Raw genomic sequence first — 16,796 nt, 5'->3', positions numbered from 1 at the left:
GTGGATGCTGCACATTAGTGGTGGTGGAGGGGAGTCCCCATTATCTGTAAAGCGCTTTGAGTAGAGTGTCCAGAAAAGCGCTATATAAGTGTAAGCAATTATTATTAATTATTATTATTTCTGTTTTTATTTTTTACAATAAATTAATTCAAACTGCAAAATTAAAGACGTTTATATTGACTAAAGATCAAAAGAACATAAGGAAGGTTACAAATGTCACACCACCTGGCCCATCTAATTTGTTTTCTTGCCAGTAGCTAATTGATCTGAGGATCTTATCTAAGCAGATCTAAAAATAAGCAACAATGTGGCTGGGTAGCTTGTTCCATGCTCCCACACCCCTTAGTGTAGAAAAGTTCCTCCTCCCCTCAGGTTCAAGTGCATTCAATTCCCATTGTGACTCTGGTTCACGTTTCACTGCTGATTCTGAAGACGTCCATTGGGTTAACTACATGCTAAATTTTCTACATGTATTTTAGTGGTCTTATTCCGTTATGCTGTGTTTGACCCAGCTCTTGAGCTGTGCTGATTTTAAACAATGCCTGAAAATTAATCTTTTTGTGGTTACCATTAATTAGTAATGTATTGTGCTGGCATTGAAAATTACTGTTGCATGCTATGTGCAGTTCTTGGGATGGCTTGGTATTAGAATTGTTAAATCTGTTTAAAAATGTTATTTGTGAATCTTCAACCGAATTGCTTCTGAAAGACACAGTGCCTTCAAAGGGGGTGAAAGTGATAAATGCGGTGCTTTTAATCAGAGGTCAAAGAAGCACCGAGTTAAATTAACTATGTGACGTTAATGTAGGAAAAACTGCTAAACAGCAAATCTGATTTCCAGACTCAGCTTGGTGATTTTATGAGGTTTTATAGCAGTGGTACAGCGAGGCGGAAATGGAAAAAAAGCATCTGACTGACATAATGTTACTACTCCATTACTAACTCCCTCTAAAGTTGAAGGCCAGGTTGGCACGGTTTTCAATTAGCATTAGCAAAGTTTCCACACGTAAAACTGCACCCGGATTGCTCAAATCCATAACAACAAGAAAAGGTCAGCGGTGAAGATTCCCGTTGATAAAGTTATATAACATCTTCATATCGATCATACATGCATGCACATGTACTGTAGCATACACAGTATATACTGTAAGAACATATAAAAATGTGTGTTCATGTAACGGCATGCTGTCAGACTTGCTTGCAGGGTAGGTATTGTATAAAAATTCAGTAGAAGCGTTTTTTCTGCTTTTTTAAAAAACACATCATGTCCTATGCAGCTGCAATTATGTAAACTGTGATTGAGGACAAATGAAGAAACTGAAATATACAATTTATCCTGAAGAAATTGTTTAATACAGCGACTATGGTCTATGTTAACAAATCAAATGCTGGTCCAGACACACGCCGTTACAGGTACTTGGGATTTTTTTACGGAAAGAATTAAGCCATCATTTGTCTACTCCACTGACAGATACACGCCATCAGCAACCCGAAGGAGAATAAAGATTCACGCCGGTGAACCCCTTGCCTCACTGATGCGGTCGGTTGCTGACTGCGATTTGTGATGAGACTGTCTTGAGACGGTTTCATCTCTTTTCCCTTGGCTGTCACGTTTTCAGGCACTGCTTATCCGATGCTATTTACCGTGCCATTTAATGGAATCCGGTATTTTTACTTCCCATCTCATTCATATTCATTGTTCAGGTGGTTACAGGCTACGCCAGGCTGACGAAACGCAATTATATACATTTTTTAAAAGACGTAAGGGTATGCGTGTTTTGGAACAAAAACACAATCATCTGCACTGTTAATGTGGTCTTGCCTTGAAATCATCAAGCACATTGCCAGACCTTGGGTGTCAATCCCTGCTGTGCACAATACAGCCGATCTGCTATTATCCTTTATCCTGTACACTTTGCGCACATCCCTGTTCATAGGGGGAGGGTGGAAAGATTGCGCGTGGCTGTTATGTCTTTTCACATCACCAGATAATCAGAAACACATAAACTAATCTCTCAAATCTGTAATGAAGTAGATCTTTTTTTGTTACAGTGCCGAAATGCTAGTTACAGGGCGTTCTTGTGCGCATCGTAGCATCAGACAGTCTCCAAGAGGCTACAGTCTGGACCACCTTGTTTTCCTGAATGAAATCTAATGCCTCACTATAAATAGAACAGGGGTCGCTGACGTCACAATGCGAGCTGCGACCGCGGTTCGACTCGCTCTCTGTGCTCGCAGTTGATCTGCTCAAAGAGCATTCGGAGGAAAACAGGGGCATACTTTCGCAGGCTACTCGAATCATATTAGATACATAGTTCTGTAAGGTTCTGTGGGGAAAAAAAGGGACTAACTTTTCACAAGCCGAGAGACAACAGCTATTGCGAAATGATCTTGCAGCATTTCCCTAGCTAGCGCTGTGCTGTATGGTTTACAGCAACTAGAATAATTCCATTATACACTTTGAAGTCTTGTTCTGGGTTCTGTTTTGGGTTCAAGAAATCCACACACAAAAAAAAAACACAACCCTAAAGGAACGGTAGGTGCATTTGTCATTTACATCTACTCAGCACCTTCGCTACTCTTGAACAAAGATTGGGGTGGTGTCTTAATTTGATCTAATTTTCTTAGCTCTGCTGTTTTCTGATTGAAGTTCCTTCTGTACCTGTAGTTACAGCCAGATAGCGTTGAAATATTTGCATTTTCTGTGATATTCAATGCATTCTCCAGAAATGTGTGGCAGGATTGAACGTTGCTTTCGCTCGACAGTTCACCCAAGTTATGCGGCTACACTGTGCAAATGAAAGAATGTGCTGTATTTTATGTGCAGTGCAAAACCAAATGTTTCGAGCTTATTACATTCGTTAAAAGTCACTATTTTCTGTGAGAGATACGCTATTGTGCAAGACGATTTGCTGCTTTTACCGCCTGGTTTTATAGGAAATACTACTGCATACAATTGCACATTAATAATTATTTTTTAAGGAAGTTGAAGCATAATTCGCTTATACTTTACATCTTGTAAGTTAATTTATATTGCAGGAGGAAAAAATAATCTGTCACGATCTTCATTCATCAGGGTTTTGTTTATACCGTGAGCGCAGTTCACCTTACACGCTGTGCTATTTTTGACACGATTTTTGTCATTGTGCTACGAGTTGAAGACAGCTCTGATAATTTGATATCCTGCTTTGTAAACAGATATGCGGTTGCGAGTTAACAGAGCTAGCTAACGAGGGTCTATGAATGAGGATGGTTAACGAGCTGATATAAAAAAAGTTTTTAAAACATTAAGACCTGTGCGTTATGGCTTGCGCGCCCCTTTAATTGCTCCGATGTTTTGTTGACCCGTGTGCAGACGGGATGATTCAAACCCGGGATGTTGAGGGTATTGGAAGCGACTGCCAAAGTGTGTTTAAGAGACGTCAGGGGATCTGCTTCCTCCCATGCTGTGAAACACTTGGCCTATGGCTTTTTGTTTCACTATGTGAGCTTTGCTCTGTGGAAATAGCATGTAACCTTCGAAGAGAATTAAAATACGCAATGATTATGAAAGTTGGTCATACACTAACGCGAGGCTTAGGATTCGCAAAAAAAACAAAACAAAACAAAATCCCATCAACAACATAAACATATGCTTCTTATGAAACCAATATTACATCGATCCTTGCTGAATACATAGGTAAACAATTACTCAACGTTCTAATGCGATTTGAAGAAGTCAGCATCTTGGGTTAAGTACACAAACTGATCATCTGACTATTCTTTAACACAGAGCTGTGTAGCAGCAGTGTGGGGAAGGGGTTAGAGCTCTGGAGTAAATAACTGGAAGATGGAGGGCTCAGATCCTGTCTGGAGTACTGCTGCTGTAACCTTGAGCAGGATGCTTCACTCATATTACTCCACTATAATATTAATTTAGCTAAGCGAGTGCAAGTGTAAACTATTATGGTAATGTCAGGCATCAACAAGATTGATAGGATATTTCGTTTTTTTTTTCTATGAGAGGAACCTGATGAAATACAAATTCTACCCTAAGTGTAATTTAAAATTCATGAATTAATTTTAGAGATGAGAGGTCTCTTTGGTTGTAACATGGAGATGCAGTGAAACATTGCTGAAGAACGATTCAGAATGCCTGCTTTGAAGACATGTGCAGTCTTGTCCCAGTTTTTTCTTTTTGAGTGGCATGATCGCACATCCCTTACAGAAGTTTCTCTCCATATATGTCTGTGCTCTGTAAATACAGTAGGGCTTTTGGGTGTGTTTAAATTATTGCATTACTAAATAGTATATTATACAGCCATGATTTTTAAAATGAAATTATTTTGCTTTCTAAAACAGGATCTATTTCTAACCGGTTTTCTTCTAACTGTTCACTGTGCGTAGGCAAAAATGTTGCTGCTTTATAACCAAAATTACCAGTTATGTAAGCAGCAGATTTGCAGGGAAAGAAATGTCCTAGTTCAACTGGAATGATCTGCCCAGAAACTCCCTGGTCCTTACAGAGACATGGTGTTAAGGTATCGTAAACTGTGACTGATCAGAATGATCGGAATGTTCTGAAATGACTTTCGGACTGTTTCTGTAGCTGAGTTCAAGCCGGAATTATTTTGTGCGCGCTCTTTTTTTGTTTGGAAAGGCGCTAGTTCATGAACGCCAGTATGGACTACGAAAGGCCCAATGTGGAGACCATCAAGTGTGTAGTGGTGGGAGACAACGCCGTGGGGAAGACTCGCCTCATCTGCGCAAGAGCCTGCAACACCACTCTCACCCACTATCAGCTCCTCGCAACACACGTGCCGACTGTCTGGGCCATCGATCAGTACCGGGTTTGCCAGGAGGTATGGGCTGTTTAATGCTACGAAGGAACAGGGCAGCATGGTGGAAACAAAAAAACTACGTTCGTTAAGCTGAGTATTGAAAAAAAGCCTGAAGACATACTGTAAAAATGAGAATTCAGCATGGCAACATTTTTTTTAATTCAGCCTTAAGATAGGCATCTTCCTTAATGTTTTGTTTAGCTTGAAAGTTTGTCTTTTGTTTTATTAAACTGTTTCAGGTCCTGGAACGTTCCCGGGATGTTGTGGATGAAGTGAGTGTATCACTAAGGCTCTGGGATACTTTTGGTGACCATCATAAGGACAGGCGCTTTGCATATGGAAGGTAATTTTCAGAGATGTGTTTTTGACTGCTCAATCCTTGCTTTATCAGTCTCATATGCGAATTGAGAATATATCAAGGCTTAATCTCCTTTGAAATACATTTTTAGTATTCATATTAAGAAAGGAGTTCCATTTCCTCGTTTTTGGTAGATTAGATTTAGAGTTATATTTAAGTGATTAAACACAAACTGAGCTGATACAAGCCCCTTAGTCACAGATGTTATTCCTATAAAACAAAATGTACGTCCTGCAGTGTTTCGAGGATTTTGTAGAAGTTCACTAAACTGGTTTTCTGTTCAATGTAGAAAAGGAGCAGAAATATATTGTTAAAATAGAGAGAAAATTGTAAGCAATTTTGTTCACAATGGTGAATATTTCAATTAATGCCATTTTACTTGCTGTAATTTTAAAGTACATTGAATAATCACAGAAAGACTAAGATTACCTGTTGTTGTGTTTGTTGTTTAATGTCACATTATAACTGGGTGAGACCCTACTGTTTTGTATTAGGAAAACGGGTTTCAGTTCCTAGGTTGAACTGGGAGTTTTCTGATCGTTGTTGATTTTAAATGACTTAGTATATACTAAAATATATCTGAAAAATGTATGAAATCACTGTTCCATTACTAGCTGGAACAAACATGTTGATCATTGAGTGTTTTGGTTTAGTTACATTTGGAAAAGGCTCGTACAACCCATCCTAAATTGGCTTGCAACTAAAAAGTTTTAATTAGGCTTTTTAAATATATACAGTACAAAGGGAAATATAAAAACATGGGCCAATAAACACACAATCTGATGATCTTAACACATCTAGACTCCCAACAATGTATGAAGATCTCAGATTGCCTGGTTACATGATATCTGCTCCTTGGAAGCCCAACGAAACTGGAGAATGCACTTTTCTCTCAGGCTGTGGAGAGTTCCGGCATGACCAGGGAATTTCAAGATCTGTCTCGCATTCAGAGACAGGGGTTCTTATATAGAAGTGGACAGTCAGTATGGTTAGCTAACACAGACCAGGTGTATATCTTTGTTAATTTTGCTAAGGCAAAATGGATCATGCTTATTCTCTGCAGCCGGTGCTGTTGTCTGGCAGGAATTAAAGTGCATTTTCAGCTGATTGTGATAGCGAGCAGAAGTCCACTCCATGCGCATTGGGCAGTGTACTTTGAACTGTTTCACCTGAATCTGGACACAGGCAATTGACTCTATCCTGTCCTTGGGCCATTCACCCTTTTAGTTGAATTAAATTGTCATGTAGTGGAGAATAATTGTTTTTATATTTTATTGCCTGCTAAAAATAAAGGCAAGTGTTTTACATCCCATCTCCACGGCTGCATTTGCAATAAGAGGATTCGGGTTTGTGGCACTGTGGTTTAGGGCTTTATTGGAAGCCTGCCTGGAAGGTGCAGATATTAATAACCCCAGCTGTTGAACCTGTGCCCAGACTGCAGCTACTGAGAGATGTGTATGTCTAAGGGGAATCAAGTGCCCTCCAAGAACAGCTTTGTTAAGTTGCAGATCAGGGTGCACGTCTCTCAACACAGATACAGCCAGCAGATGACAGAGTCCTTCATATGGAGCAGTTTGTTTCTTTCCTTTTAGCTAATTGGTCAGTGAAATCAGCAGGTTTTGTGCAAAGTTTTCCTCTCTAGCATTGAAATGAGACGAGAAGGGCCCTTCTCCTATCACAGAGTTGCATGTTAGTTAAATAATAAAAAGCACTAAGAAGAGCCTTTTACTTGAATTCATGTAAATTTACTGTGGAGCTTAACTCAATATCATCAATTGCTTAACTTTCTATACCACTTGTCACTCCTAACTTGACATTTTTGATTCTTCATACTTTCTCTTTACTCAAGTATATGCTAATACTGGGGAGCAGACATGAAATGAGGTCAGTTTTATGACTCAATGAAGAAGCATTGCAAATAAAGTCCATTTCAACCACTGTCAAGGAAGATCAGATAGGTCTGATGGTATTTTTTAATGCTTACTTTATATTGATTTTGGCAGTTCTTGGCCATCACATTTAATTACCAAATCCACCTTGATGATGGGATTTGCTTGTGTTCTGTCTCAGACAGAGATATACTCCAGTTTTGCTTGTTTATTATTGAACAGCTTGATTCTAAAGTAACTGGGGTGCAAGACTCAGTCTAAATAGTCTTGTAAGCCTTGAAAAAGTGCCACTGTAACTCTTGCTGTACCTAATGCATGTCAGTTTATCAGTCACTGAATCTCAAGCTTGGAGCTGATTTCATGAAGTATTCCTATACCTCTTGTGCATGAAACGAAGACATTGCAGTGTCATTCTACTCTGTTTCTACTTTCAGACAAAAACTAAATACTGTACGTACCTTGCATTTATTGTATTGTAGCCTGATTCAGATTCTTGTGCAGGAAATTATCTTTATTCTACAGACTGATATATATATGAACCTATCTAATTAATTACTGTTGCTTAATTTAAAAACAAAACATAGTATTGTATTGTACTTGTTTTTGTTTATAGGATTCCTTTGATCTATAAACAGGACATGGCAATGAAAGAAACTGTAAGTTTGTAGTCCTGTAGTTTCTCGTGACTCATGCTTTATGCATTTTCAGTCTGATTGCACCTGAAGTACAGTAATGTGTGGAGTAGCAGCTTAACTCGTTGCTTGCAGTGAGAACTAGTGGTGCACGACTCCTTTGTTTCCAAGATAATCAAGTAACCATACGTTATTTCTTTTCTTGTGTGATGAGTAGTGTATTTCTCTGCATAATCAGTGTACTAACCTCACTCTGAAAGGTCCTTGGTATGCCAGTGGTTTGTCCAATATGTCTGCATGCCTTTTGTAATGATCTAAAGTGTGGCAGTCTGAAAAAGTATTGCCAAAGGAGTCCTTCAGTGGAAGTATCAAAACCATATGATAGCTGCAAATAAGCAGGGCAATCTTTTCACAACTCAGAGATCAATGCTTCCAGTCACTCCGGCTGACATTGAAAATGTGGGATGACGTATGCATGAACACAAGTTATATTTAACTGTGGCGCTGCGTCAAAGACAGCTTGGCGTCTGTGATGTACGACACTTTGCTAAATTTGTAGCATGCAGTGTGAAGTGTTGTTTACCCCTCCCTGCCCTGTTCCACACCTGATGCAAAATACACCTGGAAAAATGGAGGTCTTCTTCTTTGTGGTCTGTTCCAGGTCTGATGTGGTGGTGTTGTGCTTTTCTATAGCCAACCCCAACTCCTTGCATCACGTCAAAACGATGTGGTATCTGGAAATCAAGCACTTCTGTCCTCGGACACCTGTCATTCTGGTTGGCTGCCAGCTTGACTTGCGCTACGCAGACTTGGAAGCCGTCAATCGAGCACGGCGACCGTTGGCAAGGTGGGGTCTGCCGAGCGAATGTGGCATTGCTCACGTTCAGTTTGTTTCTACAAGAAACAACGCGTTGGTGATATCAACTGTGTACGCGTTTCCTGTATCATCAACATTGTCAGCCAAGAACACATGTGGAGTCTGTAAATTGTAGCATAACATGTTCTGATAGTTGCCAAGGTCAAGCTTGGAGTGATTGTTCTGTGCCTGTGGCTCTGTAATGAGGTAATTGAATGTTTTCTTTTTTCTCACTTTAAGAAAAGCAGTAGTTTCAAGATTCAAGCAACAGCTGCTTCTAATATCTGTTTCTGTTTTTTACAGTATAACGAATACATGTATAAAAGCACTATATGTCAATTTTTTCCACACACATTCAGTTCATTAATATGACTTTTAGTCCAGGTTTCTATTTCCTTGATACTGTACCAAAGTATCTCAGGTGTATTTCATGATAATGTGATCACGGGAATAGAAAATACCTTAGAAAATACATAAGCACAAATGTTTAATGAAACAATAATCAAAATAAAACTGTCTTGATTTTTAAACAGGCCAATAAAACCAAGTGATATTTTACCTCCAGAAAGGGGCAGAGAAGTTGCGAAAGAGCTTGGGATTCCCTACTATGAAACCAGTGTATTTGACCAGTTTGGCATCAAGGACATATTTGACAACGCCATTCGAGCAGCTCTGATTTCCAGAAGACACCTTCAGTTCTGGAAGTCCCATCTGAAGAAAGTGCAGAAACCCCTGCTGCAGGCCCCATTCCTGCCCCCGAAGGCGCCTCCTCCGCTGATCAAAGTCATGGAGTATCCCCCGAGCAACAAGGAGGGCCCCAGGCACCTGCTGGATACCCCGCTCTGCGCCGACGTCATGTTCATTCTCCAGGACCACCTTCACGTCTTCGCCCATAGGATGTACCTGTCTACCTCATCCTCCAAGTTCTACGACCTCTTCCAGATGGACCTGTCGGAGGAGTCCCCGGGGATGCGGGCGCCGGAGAGGCATGGCCGAGACCACCTGACGCGGACCCTGAGCCTGGACACAGAGGAGGACGCGGCTGTCCTGTCCACTCTCTCGCCCGGCTCCCTCCGAGCGTCTAAAAGCGACGGGACTTTGAAGACGATGTGCTTCAGTGGAAAGAGCAAGAGGACAAAGGTGTCCCTGGCGTCCTGGAGCAAGGCCTTTGTTAGCATGCATAAGGAAATGTTGAAAGCCCCTGTCACTGGTACAGCATCTTTGATGACCGTGGTCAAGATGGACTACTCTATTCAGCTGGGGCCCTTCAGTGCCGTCCTCCGATTCCTCTATACCGGTGAGCTGGACGAGAAGGAGAAGGACTTGATGAAGATCGCCCAGATTGCAGAAAGCCTTGAAGTGTTTGACCTCAGAATGATGGTGGAAAATATTCTGAATAAAGAAGCGTTCATGAATCAGGAGATCACCAAAGCATTCCACGTCCGAAAAGCAAACAGGATTAAAGAATGCTTGGCCAAGGATACATTTACAGGTAATAAATAAGATAAACATATTGTTCAGTGTCTTTAACAACCAAGAAATGCAGTCACACAATATCAGGCAATGTTGAAATTGATTTATGTTTGTGAGCACACATGAAATCATGCACTTGTCATACAATGAGTAGCTAACATTTAGAAGGAACAAAAGTGCTGAAATAAACCATTAGAATGACAAAATGTAAAACAAAAAGTAATGATGGTCTTTAAATGTTGACTTGTTCGTTAAACATTTTTAAAATAAGCCAGATGAGTTAAGCTAAAGAGACTGTGCTATTAGAAGAGTGTTCTTGACAGATGCTAAGTTGTCAGGGCTGAAACATATTAGTCAGGAAAAAATTACTCACTGCCTCCGTGGTTGGCTGATTTCTGATTACTTAGATAAACAAAAAATGTGTAGAGACATTGCCTTTTTCACAGTTAATGTTTCTGAACATGAATGCATTGCAGCTTAATGCACTGTCACCCTGGATCTTCTGGTTAGAAAACTGTAATTTATGTCGGTGCCAAGGTAATAGTTAACTTGGTTTACAATATATCTGGCAGATGTCACATTCAGGATGGATGATGGAACTATCAATGCCCATAAGCCTTTACTGATATCAAGCTGTGACTGGATGGCTGCTTTGTTTGGAGGCTCCTTCATGGAGAGCTCAAACAGTGAGGTAAGTCTGAAATCCAGGATGCTGAAATGCCCTCATAAACTGACGTGTAAACTGCACATTTTAATACCTCTTGACTCGTGAATGGTACTGTAACTGCCAGTCTTTAGACAGATGGTTCTGGTACTCTCAGCAGAAAAACAGGAGTTTACAGTCTGCTAAAATAGCAGTTTTACCTCATCGTGTCATCATTCTGTATCATTCAGCTGGTATTCTTGTGTCCTTGACTTTACAGAAAACAACCACATAAAATAGTAAAGGGTCAGCATATTATTTAGCTGGGCCAAATCTTGAGCAGGATGCTTCAGTTTCAGCTGAAATTAGGAACCAGGATTTCTTATAAATTAGGGCGGTTTTATTTTAGCATTGCTATGGCCTACTTTTATTTTAGAATTTAGTGCAGTAAAATACATCCCTTTGATTTAATGATTTTCTACTTTAACTCTTTAATGTTGTACAACCTATTAAGCATCTGTGACTGTAATTATAGTAAATTTTCTCAAATATGCTGAAATGATTCCAGTCTAATTTGTCATATAAATTATAATTTCTTTGCAGACACAGAAGGGCCTCAGAATTATTATAATATTGTGAGGCTAGGTGTGCCTCACAATTTTTGAATTTTGTTTCATAGAAGACGGGCACAAGGTTGAGATCAGGGGTTCTGGCTGAGATTATTGGGAGTATTTTCCAGAAAGGGGGTAAAATTGTGCTGTCATTGCTCTTCAAAAACAAGAAATTGTTATGGAATGTATAGTAAATGAAGCCATATGTTAAATTTCTATATATATAGAATGGTATTTTATTATTACCTTCTTGCTTTAACAATGCTGTCTTGCTGTGGAGGCACAATTGAACTGATGTTTATAGGTTGTGGTTAGACATAAATCTCTAAACACTTGGGAATTGTTTCATTTTGACCACTTAAGTAAACAATTTGTTTTGAGTTTGGTAATTTGGAAATCATTTGGGAAGTAAATTTGAACGCTGTGCTGAATTGATCTAACATCAGTATGTTCCAAGAGGCCGTCTAGAATGACCTAGAGAAATTGCTGAATTTGGACTTAGGGTTGGCTAAAACATCTCAAGACAAGCTGTCAATAAATATGCAACCCTATGATTCTTAAGAGAAAATACACCTGACATAAACTGTATATTAGGCTGCTCTTTGCAACCTTAAGTACTGTAAGATCTTTAAAAAATCAGGATTTAAAAGGCCAGAATTGGAAGCTGAGCAAACAGAGATTATGGATTAAGAGGCTGCAGCACCGAATGGATATTTGAACTCAGCTAGCCATTGGTATGCCGGTGCCAATTTTTGATCAAGTATAAAATAAATGCCAGATGCAATTTTAGTGAAGTGTCATTTCAGCCCAAGAGACACAAACCTTTATTGGTATATAAACTCTCTTGTGCTGTAAAGTAATGTGCTCCACTAACCCCTCAGCAAGAGACTTGTTGACTTCTAATCATGCTAGTTTAAATATGGAATAAGCCATCTCAAGAGGCGTTGTTGGGAGACCTTAAAATATTAGGACTGTATCACGGTGTTATTCTATTTAGTATTTGTCTTAAAGATACAGAAGAGTTGCTTGCATTTAGAGGATGTGTTTTTGTTAATGTACAGTAGGGGATACTACAGAATGAACTACAATTCGTGCAGTACAGCCTACTGTGGGGTGATAGGCACACTGGTATTTTAAACAATTGAACCTCTCCCTGCATGTCCTGTTTACATTGCATTGCATAGCTAGACCTGAAATGTGTTAAAATTGTTTGGCTGTATATTTCAATTTACACACATCTAACTGATCTGGTGTTCAGCCTCACCCAGACAGAAATGTTATTCCTAGCAAAACGATAGTACCTACCAGCAGTGATTTTTTTTATTAACACCTAGAGTGAGAACATCTGAGCTGCTAATGGATTTTTTAAATCATAATTCTGTTGCCATCCTGAGACTAAAAATAACTGCACTCATAGAGCCAGTGCTAAGCAGCAAGCAGGAACAGTCTGTCTTTTTTCTTGTGTACAGTATACAGTTGTGCTCCCTCCCAACCTCCTTCATTTTCTGTGTGTGTGTTACAGGTTTACTTTCCCAACACAAGCAAAGTGTGTATGCAAGCAGTCTTGGAGTACCTATACACCAATCAGCTGGCTCCGCTGGTAGATCTGGACCCAGTGGAGTTAATTGCACTTGCAAACAGACTGTGCCTTCCCCGTCTGGTGGCCCTGACAGGTCAGTAAAGGCTGCTCGTCTTGGGCTCCATTGGGAGCTTTAAGGAAAGGCCTCTGTAGAAATAAGGTTTTATGTATGTACCGGTTTTGTGGAGCTGAACATGCTTAGCGCCATAAAAGGAGTCTCAGTTCTCAGAATTCTCACAACTGAAATACTGGGGCAGTTCTTTGCATGCACAAAGAAATGTACAATACTCTGACTGGGCTCCGAGCACACATTGAGATGATTTTAAACTGAATGGATGAGTGACACTTGTTCTCATTAATATCTGTTAAAATTCTAAAGTGAGAGGCGTCCTTTTCACATTGATTGGGATGAGAAGGCTGATAGCTGACATATTTATGAACAAAATGATAACACCCCCACTCAAAGTGGTTTAACCCCTTTTTTGTTATGAATAGAACAATATGCTGTGAATGAGCTTGTGAAAGCAGCAAGAGATGGAATTGATGTAGATGGAGAAGTACTCACTTACTTGGAACTGGCTCAGGTATGCACTAAAATGTTACTGCCTGTTATTGACTACAAATGCTTAATGAAACTCCAGTCGTTTCTAACTTAGTGATATCTGTAACAATCCAAGCTTGTTCCATGTATTTAAATCTCCTTCAGAATTAATTTTATTACTTTTCAAAAAGAAAATGCTTTAAGTCCCAACATAATTACTGGTGATAGCTGCATTTATTTGGCCAAACAGATTCTTTGCCCTCTGCCTTTAATCTTTGATTCTGCTTGTTCTCCTTCCAGTTTCATAATGCTAATCAGTTAGCAGCTTGGTGCTTACATCATATCTGTACCAACTACAACAGTGTCTGTGCCAAGTACCGCAAAGAGATCAAGTCCAAATCACCAGGTGTGTCTGTGTTTCTTCTCTGTATCCAGCTGTAGGTTAAAGTGTGATCATTAGGAGACAGCAAAGATAATCCTCAAATTTCAATTTCTGGGATCAGGAACTGTCTTATTAATATTTTTTTTCTTGATCTACCACAGTGTGCTGCTACAGCACTATTTCATACTTGAATCTTTTGTTAATGGCCAGACATTCGATGCCGTCTTAAACCAAACAGAAGTACTGTATAGTGGCATCAGCTTCTGCCATTATTGCTTTTTAACAGAGAACCAAGAATACTTTGAAAAGCATCGCTGGCCTCCCGTGTGGTACTTGAAGGAGGAGGATCACTATCAGAGAGTGAAACGAGAGAGAGAAAAAGAAGATGTGGTCCTGAACAAGCATCATTCCAGACGCAGGTGGTGCTTCTGGAGCAGCCCCTCCACAGTTGCCTAAGAAAATACCTGCAGCTCAGCAGCCTCCGTATTTGTGCGTTAATGACATGTTAGAAACTCTGGTCAAGTCTTTTTTGTCCTACTCTTCAGACGATGTATCTGTTTATGCACTGACATTTCTACTACAAGTTATTGGGTAGTAACCTTGTCCGGTTTGAAGCACAAATTTGTGTACACACAAGAGAACACAACAAAATATAGACTCGGTGTGTCTTCTGTCACTTCAGCTGTTTTGCACAGCTTCAGTTGCAGGTTGTCTTTAGGAACTGTTTTGATTGTATGTGTTTTTATCTTTTTAACATTTGCTGCTTTAGGATGCTGTAAAGAGGGCATAGCACCATCTGGTCAATGACCATCTGGTCAGTTCACACACCTCAATGTTAGCGTTTTTACAATTACTTTAGTAAACGGGTTATACCAGATATAATTTTACATTCTATTGATTTCATGCTGAGAATGTTTCATAGCACTTGGTGCCGTTTATCAAGTGGAATGGTACAAACACTTAAAAATACTAATATTAATGTTTAACCAGCGTTTGAAGCATTAAAGGAAAAAAATACAAGCATAATAACCCTTTTTCAAGGGGTGACAATAACTTTAAGTAATTTTATAAGGTTTCATTTTTGAATACACACTGAGAACAAAATGCTGAAAAAGGTGATGTCTGTGTTTGCTGTAGCTGTGTAATCTCATGGTTGTCACTGCTTTAGTACAGAATTTATACAGTTTGCAACAGCCACAAATACTTTAACCCTGGAACATGTCTTAAATATCAATGCAATAACTTTGGTAACTGGGCCAATTTGTGTCTGCTAATTCAAAACAGATTATGAGCCAGCAAAGTATTAGCAAATATCAACTGGAGCTGGAGATCCCAGTGAATTTATTGCAGAACTAAAATTATTTTTGTACAAATGTCAACTATACTCTAGCACTGTATTGACCTCTGTAGCTTTTGAGACATTTATCTCTGATGATTAGAAGGGCTTAGTGTACATACAACATATAAATTAGTTCAGGGTTAACATGGACCTAAATACAACACAATACAACTGAAACTTATATATGTATATATTTATGTCCTTATTATCTGGCTGGTCCTTATTTGATTCTTTCGTTGTCGTGATTTGCACCTTTCAGAGGCTTTGCCATACTGTATAATCTGAGAGCACCTTCGCAAAAATGTAGGCAGTTCATGCGAGAAGATTACAACCAGAAGTTTCTTCAGGAACAAGAATCCTACGTATATACGGTAATTGTGAGCAAACACACACATATATATATATAAACATCTGTAGACAATAGCTTCAGTTATTCCAATGTATAAACTTCAGAATTGTGGTATATCCTATATCTGAATTGCAAGTAATGTGGCTTTAAACCTGAGGATAAAAAGGGGCACACTGATACTTGAAAATGTATGTTTGATTTTCATTGGTAGTGTAGGTTTACTTTAGGTTACCAAAGCTTTGTTGAGATTGTCATATTTACTGAAACCATGTGATTGTTATCAATGGGTATATGGAATATTAATATATTATTGTCATAATTTGCTAAAAACCAAGTGGCTGGTTCATTTGGTTACTGCTGTCAAATGCCTTTGATCTTGCTGGTCATTATCTTTGAAACTGTTCTTTTATTTTTTTTAAATAAAATATTGATTTAACTTCTACAAGCTTTCCTCTGGATCAGTTTGTTCAATGTTTTCTTTTGTGGACCCCAGGTTTTGAAGATTTTACAACTGAAACATAAACCACATTTCGTTCATACTGGGCTGAGGAATGAGGTGCCCAGGCTTGATCTTGAAATCGACGACCCTGAGACCCCTGAACAAGCAGCTGCACGAGATCCTCCAATCAGGACAAGAGGCAGCTCTTTACACAAAGGGTGGCGATGCAGTGCAGCTAATTTGGTTACTTGTTACTAATTTATCTGATGATCAATTATTTTCTCCCAGGATGCCCAGATTCCAGGTACACAAACCAGTCCTTGGAGGTTTATCTTCTCTGAGGTTAATCTCTTCAGATGTCATAACTGTTGTCTGCTGCTGAGTTTACAAGCATACTCAAGGGACAAATTATTACCCCACCCCCACCGAATGACGCGCTGGGCGCCTCTGGGAGCAGCTTCGACTGGACATGGCACGCATGCAACAAGCTCTGTAAAGATTTCCCTCCTCCTAGCTGGCAGGATTGGAGCTGTGATGAGGGCAGTGGAGTCTGGGATTGAACTGGTACAGTCCAGCTGTTCGCTGGGTGTGCGAATTGTCCGGGCCAGGTAAAATGACGGAAGTCCAGCTACTCATGCCAACCACATGTACCCTGACACTGAGATATAATATTTTGGCCAGTGAGTGTAGTTGTGACTTTGGATGCTAAAGGAAGAGAAAGGGGAGCTGTTCCACTACGAAAAACAGCTGAGACCAACACCCTGTTCCATTTATTTCTGGTCAAGAGGCACGTCCTTCATCCCTGATATTTAATAAACAGGAAATACTTGAATGCTAAAACCAAAAGTATACAAATGAACTGCTTTACTGAATAAAACAACAGGT

At 39.6% G+C, this 16,796-nt stretch overlaps 1 protein-coding gene across 4 annotated transcripts; it reads left to right on the top strand.

Moving 5' to 3' along the window:
• Positions 1 to 2,216: 2,216 nt before the first annotated feature.
• On the top strand, positions 2,217 to 16,790 carry rhobtb1 (Rho related BTB domain containing 1). Of its 4 annotated transcripts, none has more exons than XR_011189423.1 (11): positions 2,217 to 2,536; positions 4,640 to 4,841; positions 5,060 to 5,163; positions 8,361 to 8,546; positions 9,089 to 10,047; positions 10,601 to 10,719; positions 12,805 to 12,955; positions 13,357 to 13,445; positions 13,703 to 13,808; positions 14,071 to 15,494; positions 15,966 to 16,790. XR_011189423.1 is itself a non-coding variant. In XM_006630382.3 (11 exons), the coding sequence occupies exons 2-10, from the start codon at positions 4,650 to 4,652 to the stop codon at positions 14,238 to 14,240; spliced, it is 2,076 nt and encodes a 691-aa protein (XP_006630445.1). In that variant the 5' UTR covers positions 2,217 to 2,536; positions 4,640 to 4,649; the 3' UTR covers positions 14,241 to 14,273; positions 15,383 to 15,917. The 4 variants fall into 4 exon arrangements, 3 of the variants coding, with proteins under 3 accessions (XP_006630445.1, XP_015201983.1, XP_069045066.1); XM_006630382.3 differs by lacking the exon at positions 15,966 to 16,790 and having other exon boundaries at positions 14,071 to 14,273; positions 15,383 to 15,917; XM_015346497.2 differs by lacking the exon at positions 15,966 to 16,790 and having other exon boundaries at positions 14,071 to 15,917.
• Positions 16,791 to 16,796: the final 6 nt, after the last annotated feature.

Source organism: Lepisosteus oculatus, chromosome 4 (assembly GCF_040954835.1).
Source record: "Lepisosteus oculatus isolate fLepOcu1 chromosome 4, fLepOcu1.hap2, whole genome shotgun sequence".
Taxonomy (NCBI): domain Eukaryota; kingdom Metazoa; phylum Chordata; class Actinopteri; order Semionotiformes; family Lepisosteidae; genus Lepisosteus; species Lepisosteus oculatus.
The sequence above is the reverse complement of the archived record's forward strand: the minus strand, read 5'-3'. Positions and strand labels throughout refer to the sequence as shown.